Source organism: Blastomyces gilchristii (assembly GCF_000003855.2).
Source record: "Blastomyces gilchristii SLH14081 genomic scaffold supercont1.6, whole genome shotgun sequence".
Taxonomy (NCBI): domain Eukaryota; kingdom Fungi; phylum Ascomycota; class Eurotiomycetes; order Onygenales; family Ajellomycetaceae; genus Blastomyces; species Blastomyces gilchristii.
The window spans coordinates 2,915,088-2,935,413 of NW_003101677.1; the positions used below are offsets into that span (position 1 = coordinate 2,915,088).

General features: G+C 40.0%; 6 protein-coding genes across 8 annotated transcripts; 1 reads left to right on the forward strand and 5 right to left on the reverse strand.

The window, feature by feature from the left end:
• Nucleotides 1-2,554: 2,554 nt before the first annotated feature.
• Nucleotides 2,555-2,847, reverse strand: BDBG_16949 (uncharacterized protein; the record flags this gene model as incomplete). The annotated part of the gene is made up of 2 exons (XM_031724791.1): nucleotides 2,555-2,682; nucleotides 2,760-2,847. 2 exons carry the CDS (start codon nucleotides 2,845-2,847, stop codon nucleotides 2,555-2,557), a joined length of 216 nt encoding a protein of 71 aa, XP_031578092.1.
• Nucleotides 2,848-7,932: 5,085 nt separating this feature from the next.
• On the reverse strand, nucleotides 7,933-9,726 carry BDBG_04035 (alcohol dehydrogenase). Its single transcript, XM_031721510.1, has one exon. It carries the CDS (start codon nucleotides 8,810-8,812, stop codon nucleotides 8,231-8,233), a length of 582 nt encoding a protein of 193 aa, XP_031578093.1. The 5' UTR covers nucleotides 8,813-9,726; the 3' UTR covers nucleotides 7,933-8,230.
• A 13-nt stretch (nucleotides 9,727-9,739) lies between these two features.
• BDBG_04036 (NIMA interactive protein) lies at nucleotides 9,740-13,016 on the reverse strand. The gene is made up of 5 exons (XM_031721511.1): nucleotides 12,993-13,016; nucleotides 11,882-12,906; nucleotides 11,741-11,821; nucleotides 10,493-11,671; nucleotides 9,740-10,434 (listed from the first exon to the last, which is right to left on the reverse strand). Exons 2-5 carry the CDS (start codon nucleotides 12,260-12,262, stop codon nucleotides 10,228-10,230), a joined length of 1,848 nt encoding a protein of 615 aa, XP_031578094.1. The 5' UTR covers nucleotides 12,263-12,906; nucleotides 12,993-13,016; the 3' UTR covers nucleotides 9,740-10,227.
• BDBG_04037 (F-box domain-containing protein) lies at nucleotides 12,282-17,210 on the forward strand. Of its 3 annotated transcripts, none has more exons than XM_031721513.1 (6): nucleotides 12,282-12,467; nucleotides 12,522-12,666; nucleotides 12,741-12,851; nucleotides 12,923-13,044; nucleotides 13,120-13,648; nucleotides 13,701-17,210. In XM_031721513.1, exons 2-6 carry the CDS (start codon nucleotides 12,637-12,639, stop codon nucleotides 14,421-14,423), a joined length of 1,515 nt encoding a protein of 504 aa, XP_031578096.1. In that variant the 5' UTR covers nucleotides 12,282-12,467; nucleotides 12,522-12,636; the 3' UTR covers nucleotides 14,424-17,210. The 3 variants fall into 3 exon arrangements, with proteins under 3 accessions (XP_031578096.1, XP_031578095.1, XP_031578097.1); XM_031721512.1 differs by having other exon boundaries at nucleotides 12,532-12,666; XM_031721514.1 differs by having other exon boundaries at nucleotides 12,286-12,427.
• Nucleotides 12,910-18,203, reverse strand: BDBG_04038 (indoleamine 2,3-dioxygenase). The gene is made up of 6 exons (XM_002625933.2): nucleotides 17,454-18,203; nucleotides 16,383-17,350; nucleotides 15,997-16,319; nucleotides 15,777-15,937; nucleotides 15,410-15,712; nucleotides 12,910-15,263 (listed from the first exon to the last, which is right to left on the reverse strand). Exons 2-6 carry the CDS (start codon nucleotides 16,865-16,867, stop codon nucleotides 14,991-14,993), a joined length of 1,545 nt encoding a protein of 514 aa, XP_002625979.1. The 5' UTR covers nucleotides 16,868-17,350; nucleotides 17,454-18,203; the 3' UTR covers nucleotides 12,910-14,990.
• Nucleotides 18,204-18,587: 384 nt separating this feature from the next.
• Nucleotides 18,588-20,170, reverse strand: BDBG_04040 (uncharacterized protein). Its single transcript, XM_031721515.1, has 2 exons — nucleotides 19,362-20,170; nucleotides 18,588-19,249 (listed from the first exon to the last, which is right to left on the reverse strand). Exons 1-2 carry the CDS (start codon nucleotides 19,830-19,832, stop codon nucleotides 18,674-18,676), a joined length of 1,047 nt encoding a protein of 348 aa, XP_031578098.1. The 5' UTR covers nucleotides 19,833-20,170; the 3' UTR covers nucleotides 18,588-18,673.
• Between the last annotated feature and the right edge of the window lie 156 nt (nucleotides 20,171-20,326).

Below are 20,326 nucleotides of genomic sequence, written 5' to 3' on the forward strand. Positions count from 1 at the left end.
AGATCATCAGGCAGTGAAATATTCAATTATTATAAAGTTCTTTACCATTCTTATCAAATAGGCTCAGATATTTGAATGATTGAATTTTAAAAGTTAATTTATTCTTCTGCTGATCTATTCTGAGTAGTTGACTGCTGAAGCATGACTGTTTAGATGTCTGTGTGCCTTTATCAGAGAATGTGCGTTTTCAGCTGATCTGCTTAACACTAGTACTTGAATGAAGCTGAGTGAATGATCATGACTGAGAGTTGTTGAAGTGAGACTGATGCAAGGAAGATTTAACACTGAAGAGTGTACTTTTAAAAATGTGATACTTGTTAAAGGTCAACTCATTTCAAAGTATGACAATGTTTGTAATATCATGAAAAGTGACACTTAATTCTGTTCTACTGAATAACTCTTCTATTCTCACATTTGGCCTGGTCATAGTTGTAGTGTCTGATATATTAGCATTTGAGCTCCGTACGGCGTTTAACTAGATTTAACACTCAGTTCTTGCCAATGCGGGGGGGAAGAGAGATGAAATGCTGTAGTGTAAGAAGATGATTCATCATATTCTCAACAAATGCCGGCCGGGAGGGCAATTCTCATTTAGCTAGGTCAAGAACTCATTGAACTAGCAGGTTCTCTTCAGCCTCAGTCAATTTGATTGAATTTGCGCGTAAATTTATTCTTGAAGGCTGGCCATGCAGTTGATGAGCTAGAGTCATACATAGCATACTAAAAAGACATACAGCTTCAGAAATTGAGCATATTTCTTGCTTTTTAATAGCAGATATCGCGAGTTCAAGCCCTATACTTCTTCACTTAAGCTCTACAATCATAGTTAATTCCAGCTTTGTCTGCATTCTTGTGATGATTAGTTCTTTTCCTTTCTTTCTGTGAATTCCTGCCTAAGCTTCTTCAGGTTAGAATCAAAATTGAGCAGATGTCTAAGTTACATGAAGTAGAAAGAGTGATTTCAGCAGAATCATTCTTTTCAATATCAAGTATCACTCAGCTTGAATCTCTCAGCCCTCACAGGCCGAAGATCTTCTGATGTTAAACAATGACACACACTTTCTTACAAGTCATTCTTCTGTTCAAACGAACAGTGAGATAGCTAAGAAGAGAAATACAATGAATGACACTGTGTAGATGAAATTTAATAAGGTAACTACTATACTATATAGACTTCTCTCTGCACCTAGATTTAAAGCTCTAACATAGAATATTTTAAAATAGCATTAAGACTCAAGAGTTTTTGAGTTACTGTATGAGTTATGTGATCAGCATTCTTGGTCATAATAACCTATTAAAGCAGTCATGAAATGGCGCGCAACACTAACTTGGCACAATTATTAATTTAGATGATCAGCATCTTTTAAGTTATTATAGTATAGCAGGCTGAGAAACTGCAACATCAAACAGTGCTTGTGAAGTGAGTAAAAATCATCAAAACTGCAGAACTGCAGAATAGCAGAATAAGAGGCTAAGAATTCAGTCAAAATCATTACCTTCAGGTTAAAAATGATGGCTCTTGAAATACCTAATCATCACTCACCTTTCATTCCAGTGTTCTAACCGCTTTCAGGCAGGAAGGGATGATCATACCTGCTTCAGAGATTAAGATATTCAAAAGCCGGCAAGGAGAACAGATGAAAAGAAAGTATTGAAGCATATATATTGATAATAGGTATAGTTATGATAGTGTCTAAAATCAACTCGAATACAGGGCTGATCAAATGCGCTAGCTTCAGAATCAGGTTTTTAGACAGTGCATCTTAAAGGCGTGAAGTTGTAGAGTTATTTGATTCTCAAACATTAAATCACAGAAGTTGTATTAACAATCAGTCAGATGTGTAGATTGAAAGTGCCTCAGAATATCAGCATATCTGAAGTATTTCTTTCAGCACTGAAAGCATGCCTCCGGCTTTGAAGCATCCCGGATGTGCTTCACAATCACCCGGAGTTTGTTGTCTCTGGTCAGAGCTAAGGAACAGCATTTCTGCAAGATCTTGATTTCTTCATCCGGATCAGCATTATCATCTGATGCTTTTTGCAGTAGCTGTCCTCTTCAAGGTCTGCTCTCAGAAAAGTCACAGTACTGCCTCACTATCTCTACTGCTTTATTACATCATTGTCATTCATTCTTCAGAGAGTCTGACATAGGCACACTTATAAGACACTCTAGAAGATACATTTGTTCTGACGGAATATCAAACACTCTGCTGAAAGGTGGTTGAGCAGGCTTAATGAAGATCACAGTTTCAGATAGCTGGCACTTAATATTGATTATCACCTGCTTTCAGCTGAAGCCTTGGCGCACCTCATTTCTTTGCTTATAGCAAAGCCTTTATCGGGTGTTAATGATGTTCTGATTGAGCTTACTGATAATGAGCTGCAGTGCTGAGTTATCAGTTCAAGTCAGCAGAGCTTGCATCTTCTGATGTGTATAAATGAGCGTCTGCAGCTCCGGGTTCTACTTCACAGAGTGCTTCTCTGCATCAGTGAGATGCTGCAGCTGTCATTGATCACACAATCAATTCTGTTCAGTCAACACTCACTCTCATTTTCAGTTCAGGTCAAGTTCACACATCACTTTCTGCAGATTAGCATGGCACTGAATCTGATAATATTTAATAAATGTATTCATTGAGACATGATTCATAATGACATTCATCTGCATGTCACTGACAAACTCTGCACACAGATTAGCATTCTGTGTGAAAGATAATGTAGAAGGTTTCTCAGCTTATCACTCTTATTAAGTAACTTACTCTTATCATGCTGAAACTGATGAGTGTAGAATGAGTTGAGCCATCTGTGAATCTCACTTATAATCTTCAGATTTAAGTCTAGTAGCATGAGTGTGTCGCGCAGTATGCGAATCTGCCCTCTCACAATCATTATCTTAGAAAAGAGATATCACTCATTTATCTTCTGCTTCAGCAGCAGCTCCAGCTTCTGACAGTCAGCTACAGAGAGTAGTCATTGCACATCATTCATTGTTTTTAGATTTAAGTTCTCAAAAGCCTCAGTATGAAACAGAAAGTCAAAGAGAAAGATATATGAGTTGAAGATAAGAGAGATTTTATAAATAATCTCAGATAAAATAAATATATTACTGTGTCTGAGATTATCATCTTGTAAGAAAAAGTTGAAGTAATTAGCAGCTAGTGAGTCACTGTACACACATTATCAGAGTGAGAATTTGAGAGAAGTCACTTACAGCTTTTTCATATCAAACTTGTTCTTGATACAAGTTAATATGAAGTTAACTATCAGTACTAGTAACTCTTTATATGAGTTTCACTGCACTGATAGTTTGAGATCTTTATACTAAATCTCAAGAATAGCAGTCTTTCAGTTGACAGTAAAGAGGCCTAGCATGTTATAGAAGCATAGAAGCAGACACTGCAATTTCAGATAAAATTATTTCTTCTATGTTTAAAGAATAATTTCATTGTAGAGAATCATGTCTTCAATATAGATAGAAGTATTGTCATGCAGCTGCATTCTGAGATTATACTTCTCTACAAGATATTGCTTTCCCTGCTCACAGATACTATCAGTCTAGAACTCAGAGTATAAATCATATTCTAACTCATATTAAGAATCTTATTTCACATCTTTTCACTTATCACATCATCTGTCTCCTTCTTATAATAGCTCAGAAAATATTTTCAGTCAGTGTTAAGTAAGTCTTTAACCTTGATTCTTGAGAGTTGATGCTCATTCTTACTGCATTTCAGCTTTCTCAAAACTCAGTTGAAAAACAGATGTACATTATTTACTGAGACTTGTCAGAGCACTTTCTTGAGATAATTTCATTTAAAGTTGATGATTTATCTTACTCACTTTACATAGTAACTATTTATGATTAGTATCAAGACAACAAAGCAGAGAAGACTCTGTGAGACAAGTCTCTGAAACTCACAGTTTTCAGCAATCTATTACACAATTTCTAAGAGCTTTAATGATGACTGAGCTCTCAAAATCTGAAGAAATATCTGACAGATTTTCATCAGTGTTATCTAAGTTATTATTATCAGATCAGTGAAAAGAATCAGAGCTGCTGATACTCTCTGTATCTGAATTCATTGATGATACACATGTAAGAATCTGATGATAAGATTAACATCTTTATAATGTCTTACTGAAGTGAGTAGACTGAACTGATAACTCTGTCAGATCAGTCTGATACTTAATATCAGATTCACTCAGATGAAATAACATATCTAATATCTTATTATTAAATTTTTTCTGATAACTGTAGGCAGTACTGTGAGTGCACTTCAGTTATATCATGAGTACAGACAGGCAGTGATGAACTCCAGCATTTAATAAGATACACAGAGAAAGAATAACAGGTTAAGAATAGAACTGTTCTGTATTAGTAGCAGTAGCAGATCTGAATCAAGATCTCTTCTAAGATGCAGTTGCATGTGAATGAAAGTAAAAATGAGCTATGTCTGTGCCTGTGAGAGAACAGCATACTTGTAGACAACAGAGATATAATACTGAATGAGCAGAGTGATTAAGCAACTGCTTCAAACAGAGAGAAGCTCATTTTAACTGTCTTGATTACAAAAATTGTGATTTATGATCTTTGACACTTCATCTATAATGAGTGATTAAGTGAGTGACAGAGGTAGTCATTCAGCTCAGTACTGATTAATGCATGACTGTTGTAGTGAGACAGCTGTAAGTAGAGAGATTATGTTGAGAGAGTTGAAACATGCACTTAAACCTGTCTGATTCGAGCGTGTCAACACAATTTAAAAGTCTATAATAGTAAATTCTCTCTTTCTTATTATAAGAATCACTTATCTATAACAGATTATATTGTCTGTTATACTTAATTAATAACTTACACTCTCTCTAGTGAGTATATTATTTCTGTTAAAAAGTGTTTTTTCACTCTCTATCAGATTAATGAAGAATCTCATTATCAGCTTAATAGCTTATATTATAGATGTGAAGATTGAATGTATTATTTTTATCTGAATGCAGACTTTATAGAATAATAAAGCTTTGTCACTCTTTATTCTTATTTCTAAGTATGGATCTGTTATCATTCTTATAATATTTACAGAATTCAGATATTCTAGCTTTTAATATTATTGTATTATTATAAGTTCTGTAATCTTTATATTATTTCTATCAGATAGTATTAATATTATATGATCTTTCACTTGTAATATATTTATAGATTTAAAGTCACTATTAAGTATAGTGAACTGAATTAAGTCTCTGTATATAACTGATCTTTTTATCTCATAGATATTATTTTCATTTAATCTTACTATAAATAAGAATATACAGTTAAGAGATATAATTAATATAATATAATTATTCTTATATATTAACTGCTTATAGATATAACTCTGATATATAAGCTTACTTATACTTATAAGATTCACTTCTAACTTCAGAACATAGCAGATATTATTTAATAGTATATTTACTTCTTTCACTGAAATCTTTATATCTTCTATAGCTATAGCAGAGATTATTATTCTGTCTGTTATTTTTAACATTACTTTCATCTTCTAAGATTTTATCATAATAAGATCTCTGTAAGATATGATATAAGCATCTGATTCAGAGTCTAGAATTCAGGTATTTTTTTCTATCTAATCACTTACATAGATCTTTTCTTTAATATAAAATACTTACTTTATAATATTATAAACAGAAGTAGTATCTATATTCTCTGTATTCTTGTCTTTATTCTTATTTCTATTAATATTGAAGTTTAAAAAACATTTCTCAGAGTATTTCTTTCAATAGTCAGTCTGAATATAATTAATCTTTTAATAATAATAGCAGGTTCTTGTGTTATTATCTCTATATTCAGATTTGAATTCAGTGTTCTTATTCTTATTATTATCTTTCTCTTTATTCTTGCCTTTCTTATTCTTATCTCATATATTATTAATAGAATTTCTAGATATATCAGTATTTACTTCATTTACAGCAGAGAGCTGTAAAAGAATATTATAATATAATCTTATAAAGTCTTCTTCTAAAGATTTTAAATTATTCTTATTAATCTGATTTATTCTATTCTTTATAAAGAATACTCAATCTCTATTAACTTCTATCAGTAATTTATTGAAAAATATAATATTTTTAATTTTATATCTTAGACAGATATAATCAGTTCTGATAATAATTAATTATTTAATAAAAGCTCTGTTAAATTCTTTACTTTTAAAGATTATTTTAATAAGCTTTTTAAATAAATAAGTTCTATATATAGCTAGACTGACCGTGTGACCGTGTCTGAGACCAGGATCAGATTTTTTGATAGTCTCATTATCAATTCAACTGATTCCATTACACAGTTTTAACATTAAATAGTAGTTTCATACTGTTTCAGTGAAACTTACTGTCTACTCTTGTCACATTTTTCAAATGAGACCATGATTTCCACTTCTCAATTTAAATTATTTTTATTACTTTAAATGACTTTAAATCTCATTTGAGCATTATCAAAAAGTGTTACTTTTTAAAAAATTAAAAATAGTCTAAAAAAAACCTTAAAATGTCTAAAAATAGTAACTTTATGCCAAGAATGAGACTAAATAGAATTAAATGAGATCACTTTCTCATTTTTTTCAAGTTATGATTTCATTTTAAGATCTGATATATAGTTACTTTACATGTTTTTTTAATAGTCAGTCCCAGTGGAATTCATGCTAAGAAATGTATGAGACTAGATTAAATGAAATCAAACATGAAATTCATAGTTCTGACAGTCAGTCTATATATAGCAGATCTCTCAGAAAAGTTATTCTCTATAATAGTTTATAAAGTATAAGTTAATAATTTAAACTTCTTAAGTATAGTGAAATAAGTCTTGATCTGTAGAGTAATTGTAGATTATATATAATTATATAATCAAAGATTGTATTCTTTTCAGAAATATTATATATTTATAGTAATATTCTTATTAAGATTATTATCTTTAAGAATATTATCAGTTTCAGACTGTTCTATAGTTAAAAGAATTTTCTCTCTTTATATTAAATAGTTAATAGATTCAGTGAGAACTATTAATTTTTTAATAAGTCTTACTTAGCTTCTGAATTCTTTAAGAACTTTTATTATAATAGATATTTTCTCTTTTTATTAAAGATATTCTATCAGATCTATTCTTATCTTATTATTTATAAGAGTTTTACTTCTACTAATCTTTATTCACTTAATCTTATACTGAAGTCTTGTAATTTCAAGTCTTATATAAGTCTTCTTACTTATAGAACTATTATTATTTTAATTACTTAAACTCTCTATATTATCTAATATCTTATTGATATCTTTAATCAGATTTTTATATTTATTAAACTTATCAGATTATTTCTCTGTAATAATTTTATTTAGCTTAAATACTTCAGAAGCTATCTTCTGATTTATTATTAATATTAACAGTGATTTGTGATCTTATATTTACTACTCTGATGTTTTCTTATTTCTTCATCTTAGAGATATATATTCTTTTATTAAATCAGACATTCTCTCAGATCTTAGATTAATCATGAGTTCAATCACTTAATAAATCATCTAGGCACACTTGTAACAATGTGTGGAGATGTCAATTTGCATATTATTGCAGTTATTTTGTTGCTTGCAAAGGGCTTCATAACCTCTTGAAGGATAACATTGTTGTGTTGTGTTGTAATCTAACTACGCGAGTTACACTAAATAGGTTGGGGTGGCACGTGACTAGGGTAGGTGTAGTAACACCAACACAGAGCGCCCTGACGTGGAAGAAGCCGTAACAATCACTACGCAATAATATATCTGCATATTGCTGGTTAAATATTCATTCACATGTAATGAATACTCGGTATACTTAAACTATCATGTTTTTCCTTTCCATTTTGGTAATTCCTCAATGGATAGGTTGTTAATTGTAACCAGTTGTGAACATAAAGTTGTGTACGGAGGACATATTTACTACAGTTGTCTACCCCAGGGCTGCTTGATGAAATATTTAGCAAAACGAGGGGCTGCACCGGTCATCAATTTTCATATATGTCAATGTGTACTTCGTACTATACAACGGAACTGAGTTCTCACAATTCCTCTACGCAAATCATAGCATCGTGGCACTCTCAGGCTTATTCACCAGGACATACCTGTATCTTGCTTTCCCGGTGTGCATGTTAGCGACTGCATTGTTAACATCCTCCATCTGACGTTCTTTAATCCATGGGATATCATTTTTGTCGGCTGCTAACTAGAGCATCTGGCGGATCTCTTCTGGAGAGCCTATTGTCGAGCCTCCAATTTTGACTCCCTTGCTTATAAGCGGAAATACCCTGAAGGCTGGGAATGGCTCTTCTGGAGCACCGACTTGAATGAACTGCCCATTTACCTTCATGAGCCGCAGATAGTTTCCAATAGGCATATCCGAGGATGAAACAGTGCTGATAATTAGGTCCAATGATCGAGCATGTGTCTTCGCCCAACCTTTATCCTCATCCGTCGCGATAAACTTGGTCGCTCCTAGACCACCTAACGTTTCAGCTTTCTTCGCGCTCGTCCGCGAAATAGCAGTAATATGATCGCAACCTAGCGCTTTCGCGAACAAAAGGCCCAAGTGTCCCAGCCCTCTAATCCCAATAATGCCAATGGATTTACCCGGCCCAGCGCCATTTTTCACCAAGGGCGAAAACACCGTTATTCCGGCGCATAAGAGGGGTGCAGCAGCGGCACTGGGCAAGCTATCGGGTAATTTAAATGTAAACCATGCCGGTCCTCGCCAACGGCTTCGCATACCCACCATATGACTTACTCCCATCACGAAATCGACCTCCATATGTTCCCGTTTGGTATTGACAGTGGTTCTCTAATCCGGAAGAGCACTCTGGGCACTCTGGTCGGTGGCACGAGTCCGATTGTGCCCCGATGCCCACTCGATCTCCAACTTTCAAATGCCGAGATGGAGAGGAGAGGGTAGCTACTCCAGATCCTACGCGAGTAACATGTCCGACGATTTCGTGCCCGACGACATAGGGGTAATCTGTAGGTCCCTAGCTAGAGCGGAGAGTGTGGATGTCTGAGCCACTGATGCCACAGTGGGTGATCTTTATTTCAATGTCTGTCGGGTCGAAGGGTTTTGGTCGGTAGGTCGTGTGGATTAACGGCGAGGTTGCCGATTGGCCGACCCATCCATAGAATGTTGAGTCTGTCATCGTTATCCACCAACAGTGCTGGATGTTAGAATGGGCTGCGGAACCTTTTTTTAGGCTTTTCTTCTCAAGTTCGTTAACACACTTGTTCGCTCAGGAGCGAGGAAAGTGAGTTTGAACAGTGGGAATTGAAGCGAAAGGCTGCTGAAATAATTGAGCATTACTGTCACTTGTAAAAACACAAGAGACGGCCTCAGCATTTATATCTGTTAAGATCCAAGGATGTAGCCCCATTTGAGCCGAGGGTCTAGTTAGATGCAACCGAGGCAGAGAATCTATGTGGAGAAACTCATGGGTTGAGGATGCTATGGACAGAACAGCAAGTGGGATAGAACATCTGCGTTGCGTTTGATATTAGCAGAGAGGTAAACTGAAAAACAAAAAAAGCGAAACCTAGCTTGTTCTACATTGATCTGACGATGAGCAACACTGCTCGCCTTCGGTTCTGGAGGGAAGCACCCAGTGATGTTGATAACCGGGGCGCTCATGCTATAGTAACATGTTTTAAACCGCGTTTCCTCAAGCGAGGGTCAGCCCAGCATTATTTGTGAGCCCCATGCTTAATTCAACAGCACAACCTTGATAGGGCTTCATGTAGAACAGAATGGTTGAGATTCACACCAACTCGCGCGCGAAAATCGCATACGGATCTCGGATAGTAATGAAGTTGAAAATCTTCAATATATTATTCAATATTTGTGATTGCCAATAGATAGAGTACAAAACCAAACTCCGACTTTCCTGATGTGTTGGATAGAAATATCGTAGACGTGCGACTTCTCCCTGATTCATCTCAGAGGACTGAAAATAAGTAGAAATTACTGAATCCGCCACATATGTTTTCCATCTGTCCTTCACAAGCATGGAAACATTGTAAATATTATTGACCCAGGGCTCGATGATGTCCATCACGATGATGTGGAATATGTAAACTCCAAAACCTTCCCTTTATGCACAAAACAAGAAAATGATTGCTTTGAAACTGAAAGAAGATAATTCGGGGTCTCAATAGAGTCGTCGACTGAAATGTTTGGCTGCCAATTTAGGTGCCAGCATGGAGTAAATCTTGCAACTCCTGCGGCGTCAATGTACTTTTTCGTCGCCTTGGCTTCGTATTGGAGCGTGTCGACGAATTACTTCTCTTTCTTCTTTCATTCTTCTTGCGTTCTCCTTCTGCTTCCTTTGCTTCTGACTCAACATTGGCAAGTTTTTCAGTGGTCGACAGCTTTGATCTTGTCGGTATTTTGTGCTGGCTTCAAGTCAGCTTCTTCAATCTCCAGCTTCAATCTTATCTGATCTCTACTAACCTTCGGAATTTTTGATTCAGCAACCCTCGGGGTTTTCTTCTGTGATTGTTGCGCCGTTTTCGGTTTAGCCGACAAAGCAAGCTCATCATCGCTATATTCGGAGTCCTCCTTCCAACTTCGCCTAGAACGCCGGGAGGGTACATCTCGGAATGCATTTCCCGTTCCTTCGCCAAGAACACGTTGTTTCACAGCCTTAGCTGGACTCGTTATGCGAATTTCGGGCGGGTTTGTATTTTCTTTGGCATCATAGTAGTCTCTCTCCCCTTCCCCAGTATCGTTTTCATCATATATTGACGGGCCGAAGTTTCCTGCTTTGGGCACGGATCTAGCACGTTCGGGTTTCTCAAGTCCTAGCCCAAGTCCCATTCCTTGCGTAAGTTCATCAATATTAACCGACAGTCCTCCCTGAGCCATTCGTTTGTGCCATGAATCCATCATTGAAACAGCCTCCTTCCATCGTTCTTCCATCTTTTCCCAGCCATCTCTCAACCTATATATTTCATTGTCTCGTACTTCAACCTCCTCTAAAGGCACAAACGAGGGATTGGTGAGCAACGACCTAAGTTGCTCAAGTACCGAATCCATTTCAGCGGAGAGTTTTTCGTATTGTGGAGTCAGCTCTGAAGCTGATGTCTCCAAGCGGCTACTTTCATAGGCATTGGAGCCAAGAATATCTTGTTCCTGGGTGTCCTTTTCAGGTAAATCTGACAGACCTTGCAAGTTCCGCAATGTCTCAAGGGTGCTCTTCACGATGCCAATCATCGCGTCATTCTCGTCGCTGAGCTCCTGGCAGAGATTAGTCAGGAATTCAGTCGTCTCCTGCTTGAGACTGTATCCAACACTTTCCAGGCCTTCTCCGCCTTCCAACGCCTTCCGAACCATGCTAACTTTCGGGGTAGGGGTTATTGTTATTGTTGTTACGCCAAGTCCCTCTCGCTTTCCCCTCTGTCTTTCTGCAAGATGAGATTTAAGTCTTTGGAGCTCAACGTCACGTTTTCGAACATCTGTAGCGCACTGGCTTCTAATCTGTTGAATTGAGGTCTTCATGCGTTGTATCTGCTCCTTTAGCCCTCTATTTGTGACCTCTGCGCTGTGGATAGTAGCCTTAAAGGCGCGTTCCTGGCCTTCAGCAAGTGCCAACAATCGAGACAAATCCGTGGTCTTGGCTTGAAGTCGCTCCTAAAGCAAAAACGAAAATGACTTTGTTAGATTTAAATGTTCGAATTGCAGAGGGCAGCTACAACATACAATTTCGAGTGTTTGTTTCGCTTCTGTGCTCCGAAGTGCTCTGATGTTTGTCGCCAGGTTCTCCCTTTGCTCTGCCTCGCGCTGGAAACTATCAGCTTCTATAATTGTAGCACATTGTCCAAATAAATTGTTAATACAAACATCTCTTCTCAAAACTAGGTCATGAACCAGGTTTATAACCCTTGACATAGTGTCATCCACGCCCCCAGGTGCATTCTCTGGCCGTGCAAAATCGATCGGTTTCCCATTGCGCAGCAACCCTCGCGCAAGTAACAGATTATTAATGTAATCAGAAGCGGTAGATAGGTTTTGAGTCTCCATTTTCCTGCTTCTTTTGGGCGCTTGGAACCACAGCACTGGCCCCTGGACGTTGAAGTCAAGCCGACACCATTGAGTCGTTTGCTCACACATTTCCCAATCAGGAAGAACATAAACATTACTCCGGTTGTCCGTTAGACCTAGCAGTGCAAAACTAGCCCAAATGCGTCTTGGCGCTAACCACAAGCGCGTAATTCGGGTCATCCTCGTCAAGCGCCAGACAGATCATTCAAGCCATCTAACTCCTGTCAGTCACTTACATTACCAGTTGTGGCAAGTCATCTCAGTTAGCATATCATTATTATATTTATTGAACATGCCTCAAGGAGACGCGAATTCTCTTCAAGTTTACGGACAATCTCAATACCGGTATGGCAACTTTCACAGAGCACTTGCTGCATTTAGCCAGGCAAGTATACGTGCGATCACCGATATGGATGATAACCATAACTAAATTCCTTAGGTAAAACCAGGCATTGAAAATTGGGGGAGGTGACACCGTTGGTATTTTGGACAATAGAGCTGCAACTCACTGCAAATTAAAGGCGCCTAATGCGGGCCTTCAGGATGGCAGACGGATGATCGAGGAGAATAAAACTGACTCCCGGGTATGCTATTCTACAGACTTCTTCCAACTACAAATAATGATACTCAGAGCAATCATAACTAATTTTCCCTTCAGGGATATTTACGTACTGCCAAAATTCTCCAGTTGATGGATAAACATGAGAGAGCGCTCCAGACTTACCATTATGCCCTTCGTATATTACCATCAGATGACGCTGGCCGTCAGGTTCGTTAATTTCCTTTGCACTACGAATTTTCAATCTTTTCCATGGCGTAGCGGGCTAATCTCTTGCATAGCAAATCAAAAAATTAGCGGCAAAGTTAGAAAAACGATTTAAGCAGCCCATAGATTATTTTGCTCTCTTACCATTTGAGCTAATGTCCATGATATTAGAATATTTGGATCTAAAGTCCCTCCTGTGAGAATCCCCTTTTTTCTCGTTTATTTTCTCTCTCATTGTACCTCCCGACTAAACTAGCATGATGCTACAAAGTTCAGCACTCCGGGTTTCTAAGCATTGGAATATGGTGTTAAATTCGCTCCCCAAGTTATGGACCCATCTTGACCTCTCAAAAGCCAACCGACCCATCTCTCTCAAATCAATTCAGGTGTTCTTACGCAGATCACACTGGAGATTGACTCGCGCCTCAATAGCCAATCTTCAATCAGTCGATTTTCCTAAGCTTATGGCCGGGTTACAAAAGATTCCTTCTTTAGAACACCTGGAGCTTCTACCAGGCTTCTACCCGAAATTCGAATTTGCGCCAGTTTACACTCTCACTAGTCTAAGAACCTTAGTCTGTTCAGCAACATCCGAGATGACATTCTCTGATTTCATGAAGGTTTTATCGGATTGTCCGTTGCTTGAACGGGTCGAGGTTCATATCAAGCCTGCGCCGCCTAGTGACTACGAAGTGTTTCCTGCTAAACTTCCCAATCTGCGGTCACTAATCGTCCTTGGATGCCGTCACTATAGACATCCACATGATGTTTCCCCACTAGATCTACCATTTCTAAGAAATGTACTTAGCCCCTGACTCCGCATTCCATCTCAGGTACTAATTTAAAGTCCAGGCCACTCTATTCGATATAACCCCGAATCTTGAAGAGTTATACCTCATCCACAGATCATGTTCTACAACCTTGAGGATGAGTGACGTACCAAAAATTTCGAACCTGCCAAAACTCAAGCGTCTCGGGCTTCTAGGCATAAAATTCAACAATTACCCTAAACTACCCGAATCTATTGAACACCTCTCATTATCCATGAGCGAGTATGACCCCCCAATCATCCTACCAAGCAATACCATATCAGCGATGACACCGAATTTAAAAAGCCTAATTCTCCAGCGCTTCCAATACGATGAATTGGGTACATTTCTTATTGCTCTCACTCAATCGAAACCGTCCCTCACAAACCTTGATCTCGAGGGATGCCACCTACATGTAGAAGACCTACTGATAGCGATGATGCAAGGCAACCTAGAGAATCTCATGTCTCTAAACATCAGTGGCCTGGCAGAAATCGATGACAAGATTATCACAAACATAATCGACATGGTCCCTAATATCAAGGAACTGGACATTTCCCGGACACAGGTGAAAGAACACAGCGTGAAACGGCTCCTGGATTGCGATAAGTTGAAACTTGAAAAGCTTGTCATTCACAAGATGGAGACGCCATTTAGTAGGGATTTCATTGACTATGCCAGGAGCAAAGGGGTTGAGATTCCACCACCTATAAATCTGGAAGGGCGAAAACGGGTTCCTATCCCTCCAGCCTCACCGCGTAGATAATAGGACGAAATCTTACATACACCCCCGCCTTCATTCCTTTTTGGTCTATTCTAGGAGATACGCGTGGTTGAACTTGGGCTTGTTAACTGCATGACCTGCCAGAACTTGAAATCACTTTCCCAAGCATGCTGCGATTCACCTTTCAAGAACTTATCTTGAACGCCCTCCTTTTGGAAAGTGAAAATGCTGGTCGGCCGGCGCTCTGCAAGAAGCTAAGGTAGCTATGAAAGGGCTTGTTGCCATGTGGCCCAAACGACGAACACTGCGAAAGAGAACTCGTATTCCAATGTTCGGCCTTTTATCCTCTCTTTAAGTATATCTACCTCGTTCATACAATTATCCTCTAGCCAAGGAGAGCAAATATACGGCAAAAGAAGGCCCACTCATAGTTGGATTGCATTTCTTGAAAGCTAAGTTCAACGAAAAGGGGAAACCAAAACCTAGTTATTGAAATACCGAATGCCGATCGAACGATATATCACCCGACATTACCAGTAACACATTTCCAAGCCACAAATAGGCGCAAGAATGGGTGTTTTAAGACATAGAAATTATCCCATATATAATTCATACACCGCGCTCCTGGCACCATCTAGCGACCTCTCTGTCTAGCTTATCCTTTTGATCACGCACAAGCGTCATCATCTCTTCTGTCTGAGCTCGATAGTAGTAGAAGGACTCCAGCTTCTCGACCTTCTTCTGCTCAGAGGGAGCCGCTCCGTTCTGGGCACCGTTCGTGCCGACGACAGTAGGGAGATCCTTGCTGGTAAATGGAGCGACATACTTGTCGTGAATTGAGATCATGAGATCCAGTACCGCGAAAAGTTGGTTAGGAAGCCACTGCAATTGATGGTGTTAGTTTCAGTCACGACGTACGTCATAACTGAATGTCTAGGTTATTGCGACAGGATTGGAAACGGAAAGAGGGAGCGCGTTGATATATATGATTCGTCAGAGGTTCATGCGATAACAATTACTTCACGTACCGTGATAATTGGGCTTCCGCCAGTTGCTGTTGGATATGGCGTTCGCTTAATGATGTACTCTCGCGTCAACAGCCAATGCCTCCATCTGAAACTCCGGACATGGTCCAGGGCTTTCAGGTACAATAGTACTGTTTCCGCGTCTTGGACGGCAAATTCTTGAACGCCAACCTCCTCTGCCTTGGATGCCACATGTGCCAAAAATTGACGGTGTGGAAGCGGACGGTAGGCGCGGAATTCATGTAGAATTGTCGTCAATGGTGTAGATGGCATTTGAATTTGGAGAAGGTGGTCAAGTAGCGGAATCTGCATGAAGGGCAACTCAGCTATAAAATACCCAGAGCATTAAGTGGAATCAAGGGATCTTTACCATGCTATCGTTAGCGCCACTCTCTCCACGGAAGTTTAGCGGCTTGTTATCTAAGACGCCTTCATAGACGACGCCATTTGGAAACATTGCCTGAGATGTGATACCAAAGATAAATACGCGGAACGAGAGGTAATCACTAGGCTTGGAGTTCTTCCACATATCTATTTAGAGGGTTATGAATGAATGCTTTGCTTCATCGAGTGGGAGCAATACAACTTACCTTCCATACAAGCTTCAACTTTCGCCATCCCCTTGAGAATTTCCCTGAAGGCGTCATTAACTTCTTCCCGAGACGAGGGTTCTTTACTTTCCTCCAGCTTGTTGAGTATGCGGACAGCGCCACTGACTAAGGCAGCTGACTCCTTTACCATATCAACATGGGTCAGAATGAATCCCGCTTCGGAGCTTTTGGGATCAAGTCCACGCTCAAAAGCACGAATGAGCCTAAGATTAGAGTACTCTAACCCCAGTGAGGGATCAGCAGTGGTATAGTTAAACAACGCATAAGAAGCTGCGTACGACATGAAGGGCGGTACGTCGAGGCTTGCAAGAGACAGCGTTAGTAATAATAAACAAAATATGGAGAATGTCAGAGTTACAACCTACATCTCGGAGCATCGATAAAGAGGTCGTGCGATACACTTCGGCAAAGTATCCCGGCCAAGCCCATAACCGCCAGCAGGGTCTTTGGACCATTTCTCATAGCACGGTTCTAGTAAGTAAGCAGAGCAGACGAATGTATAATCCCTGAATACAGCTGTGATCATAAATCTATCCGGTTTACCATCCTCTGTGAGGAGCTTATCCACCTCATCAGTAAGGTCAGGAAGCTCAGCAAGGACAGCTGGGCCAAGCTCATAAGTAGCTAGGAGGCCAGGTGACCCGTCTGCCTTGACGACAGGCAGGCGAGAAGTCAAAGAGTCCAATGCCTTGAAAGCATCAGGCAAGGTTACAGGAGGAAGCTCGAAAGGCAAGAACCCCGATGAGGTGGTGATGGTAAAGGGGTCGATGTCTCTCGAGAGCTTGTCAGGGGTGTCGAATAGGTGGGGGAAGTGTTCCAAGGTAGAACAAGGTGCTTCAGACTTCTTCATGGTTACTTCAGATGATAGTTGGCAATATATCTTGTCGATCAATTGTGACAAGGTGTACTTGGGGGTGGAGGTGAAAAGGGGGAATGAATATATGGAACCAAAGTACTTGAAAGTATAATAGACAGAGTCTAACTTAAAAGGGAAATTTAATTGATCAACAACAGAAAATAAGCAGAGAAAAGGGAACAATGGAACGAAAAGGTGCTTTCTTGAGGAACAGAAAGACAGTCAAAACTGCGGGAGATGGTGGCGGATTATATACTTCATGAGGCCGGAATTGATACCGGCCTCGCGAACCACTATTACGAAACGGATAAAGAAGAAACGGGGATCTAAGCAGCAGGCTCATATCAGGTGATGTGACCTTGTTCGGAATGGGTTATGCACCTAGTATCAGAGTAAAAGCATCATATTCAAGCCTCCCAAGGTGCATAACTGGTGGCATCATGGCCTTCATCAACACAGCAGAGGCGAGGTTCTGCTCTTGAAGGTTTGACTGAGGTTAGAAAAGGGTTAAGACGCTATTCCAGTTATGGCTAGGCTGACCCTAACCTCGAAATGGAGCGTAATTTGTATGCACACATACCTAAGTTAAGTTTCTCTCTGAGTCACTCAAATAGGCAACGAGGCAGTCAATGTGGAAATGCTATTCTCTTGATGGCTTACACCCCATTTTGTTCCCGGTCGCCTTTCAACTTTTCAGTGACAATTCGAGAGTCCATCCAATCCCTCCCCTACGCGACATGATCTGCCCAACCTGGCAAACAGGATGCATCAATGAATCAATGCAAAGATGTGGAATACAGCTTTACATGTCTTGCATGTATATTTTGCTAGGCAGCGTATCTGCAGATGCAAACTTCTCTTAACCCCGAAAGCTCGTCCAAATATTTATCTCTCCAGGATCACTGGTTGCCAGTTCAAACCCGCAGCTTGGTAAAGGTGCCATTTCAATCCAGACCAAAGGAGACTTTACAGAAGCATCGAATACCCCTTACACACCAAGTCTAAATCGATGCAGGCTTATTCCACCTCAAAAACCAGGACTATATCCAGAAGATTTCGGCAGCGATTGCCCTCAGACGGACATGATGGAGATCAGAATTGAAGATTGTCCCAGCGAATTTTTCCGTGAAATGGCTGAAAAGCAATACGGCGTAGGCATGGGTCAGCCAAAGATAATTCATAACTACGTATATGAAGATATATTACCAATCTAGGGTTTGATAGCGAGGGGCGAGCTCAGGCCCAGGCTGTTCCTTTGCCCTCTTCTTACCAATCATATCCATCACTCGGATCAGTGAATCCCATCGAGAACAAAAAAAGAAAAAGAAAAAAAATCCCGAAAAGGGCCCCACAAGGTACCGTTAACCTAAATTTAAGCACAAAAGATGGCGTTCCCCGCATTTCCAGGGTTTGCTTGGAGCACTCCCCCGAGGTTAGGTGGGGGTTGGGCGGCAAAAATTCCGGCCTCCGTTGATATCCGCGCCAACAGCAATTTCGGCCAACCTTCCAAGGAATCAAGCAAGAACTCTCCACACCAATGAGCGTCCGCCCTCTGACACTGCATCTTCGGATCGAATACTGGAGCAAAGTTTGGAACCTTGCAAGCACCAGGTTTACATAAGACAACAGGCTTCTGCTATGAAAGAACTTGACGAAAACCATTATATGCAAAGCAGCCATGAATCGGAAAGCCATAGAAACTGGATGTGGTATGGGGGCTGGTAGAATTATAAAGCCCTAAGGTATCATACTATTTATTAAATTCGATAGGTTCACCAAAAGTATCCTTGACTGATTATCTCATAGAGCTGAGACAACAACGGCTAAAGCTACACATAACAACGAAAGAATCCAAATTTGCAACGGGACAACCGTTGATGCTGACGATGAAGGGTCTACCATCCCACTTTCAATGCTCGTATCAAGACATATTGTTACATTCGATGGCCCTCCCGCCTTCTTGCATTGCTCGTTAAATGCTCTGTCGAGCCCTTGATCACTCTTGGATGTATTGTGGTAAATCGCGATAAGCCTGATGGTCAAAAATACATCGGTTGTGCTTGGTGCACCGCTCCACTGTCCGCCGTCTGCCCAAACGTTCAAGTACGCATGGCCCGGAGCGTGTGGAATTCGCAGATTGTTTGAATGCACCTGTGTTGAGTTCTGGTAGAATCTCAACTCCTCCGGGGTCCAATCAAACCGATGTCTTTGGAAGGAGTTCAGCAAATCGTTGTCGCGTAGTGGAATCACTTTCGTGGCATTGCTGATGACTTGTCCATTCTCGTCCAGAGCGGGGTGTGTTGTATAGTGGACTGGAAACCAATTTGATTTGAATTCCCTTGAGAGAATTTCGATATCAATTTCGTTCTCGTCGTCCTGTCTTCCAAGAACAACTCGACCCAAAGAGTTTAGCTTGTGCTTACCCTCCCTCTCTAAATATCATATTCTCCAAAAGAAAAGTGAAGAGAATTGAGAAATAGCTACTCACACGATACCAAAAGAATGCGCCACAGCTTCCACCTTTCGCATTTTCCAGCTTCAGCTCAGCCCGAAAACTACCGTGGATAATGTCGCCGTTCTGGCTGGCAATAGAAGCCACACTCACTTTTCTTTTCTTCGAAGCTTGTTCTTTCGAGTACCCCTGTTGTCGCAATACAAGGTTGCCTTCACGGAGGAAAACGTTTTCTTTTGCATTATCGATCGCCAAAGGTTTCACCCAGCCTTTCGGAGGAACACCCCAGTCCTGAATGACCCAATCCTTTATGAAATCCGGATTTGAACCGAGCCTTTTCGACGGTGACAATGTGCTGAAATTGTTGTATATAACATGTGTGAAGTAATCTTTTGTGTCGTCCATGGAGAACCCGCATTCGCAAGCTGCGTGGACCAAACTGATTTCTAAGAAAAGGAACACGACGAAAAAGACCATTTCTTCGAACCTGAATAATCGTCGTTTCATCTTCGGAGGTGTTATCGTTGACTCTTAGCCAAAGTATCTTCAACCCCGCGAGTACTGCCCCATCGGCCGTTTTACCCAAGCACTCCAAAATGAAAGAATGTCCTGTGAAACGCACGCGTGCCAGGCTACTCAGCCATGTATTTTCACACTCAAAAGGAACAAACGAAAGAATTCTTCACTGGTTGCAAGGCTTCACGCGGTTTCTGTGGAGTAAGTAGCCTTATCAAGTCAGGACTGAGGAAATAGGTTTTTCGGCAAAATTAACCAAAAGGATCGGCGACAGCGTACAGGATAATGCTATCTGCAATGCGGGTATAATCTTTCAAAGCGAGCATCTAGTATTTAACTAGTGTTTATCTCGTCGCTTCTGCCGTGTTTTCACATAAACCGCGGCCAAAGCTTTGAAATTCCCGTCTAAACAAAGAAGGAACCACCGACCAACCCAACTGGGATGGTGCCTTCCTTTCTCAGCTGATCGAAGAATTACCAAGATC

Excerpts from the sequence above, each read along its gene's own strand:
- BDBG_04038 (XM_002625933.2), bottom strand. The coding sequence starts at position 16,867 with ATGAAGAAGTCTGAAGCACCTTGTTCTACCTTGGAACACTTCCCCCAC. Across the intron at positions 16,320-16,382 it reads CTTTATCGATGCTCCGAGAT|CCTCGACGTACCGCCCTTCA; the intron begins GTAGGTTGTAAC and ends GTCTCTTGCAAG. Across the intron at positions 15,938-15,996 it reads AGTTGAAGCTTGTATGGAAG|ATATGTGGAAGAACTCCAAG; the intron begins GTAAGTTGTATT and ends CCCTCTAAATAG.
- BDBG_04035 (XM_031721510.1), bottom strand. The coding sequence starts at position 8,812 with ATGGAGGTCGATTTCGTGATGGGAGTAAGTCATATGGTGGGTATGCGA.
- BDBG_04037 (XM_031721512.1), top strand. The coding sequence starts at position 12,375 with ATGCCTCAAGGAGACGCGAATTCTCTTCAAGTTTACGGACAATCTCAA. Across the intron at positions 12,667-12,740 it reads AGAATAAAACTGACTCCCGG|GGATATTTACGTACTGCCAA; the intron begins GTATGCTATTCT and ends TTTTCCCTTCAG. Across the intron at positions 12,852-12,922 it reads CAGATGACGCTGGCCGTCAG|CAAATCAAAAAATTAGCGGC; the intron begins GTTCGTTAATTT and ends TCTCTTGCATAG.
- BDBG_04036 (XM_031721511.1), bottom strand. The coding sequence starts at position 12,262 with ATGACCCGAATTACGCGCTTGTGGTTAGCGCCAAGACGCATTTGGGCT. Across the intron at positions 11,822-11,881 it reads ACCTAGTTTTGAGAAGAGAT|CGCGAGGCAGAGCAAAGGGA; the intron begins GTTTGTATTAAC and ends GATAGTTTCCAG. Across the intron at positions 11,672-11,740 it reads CGAAACAAACACTCGAAATT|GAGCGACTTCAAGCCAAGAC; the intron begins GTATGTTGTAGC and ends TTTTTGCTTTAG.
- BDBG_04040 (XM_031721515.1), bottom strand. The coding sequence starts at position 19,832 with ATGAAACGACGATTATTCAGGTTCGAAGAAATGGTCTTTTTCGTCGTG. Across the intron at positions 19,250-19,361 it reads GCGCATTCTTTTGGTATCGT|GACGACGAGAACGAAATTGA; the intron begins GTGAGTAGCTAT and ends CTTGGAAGACAG.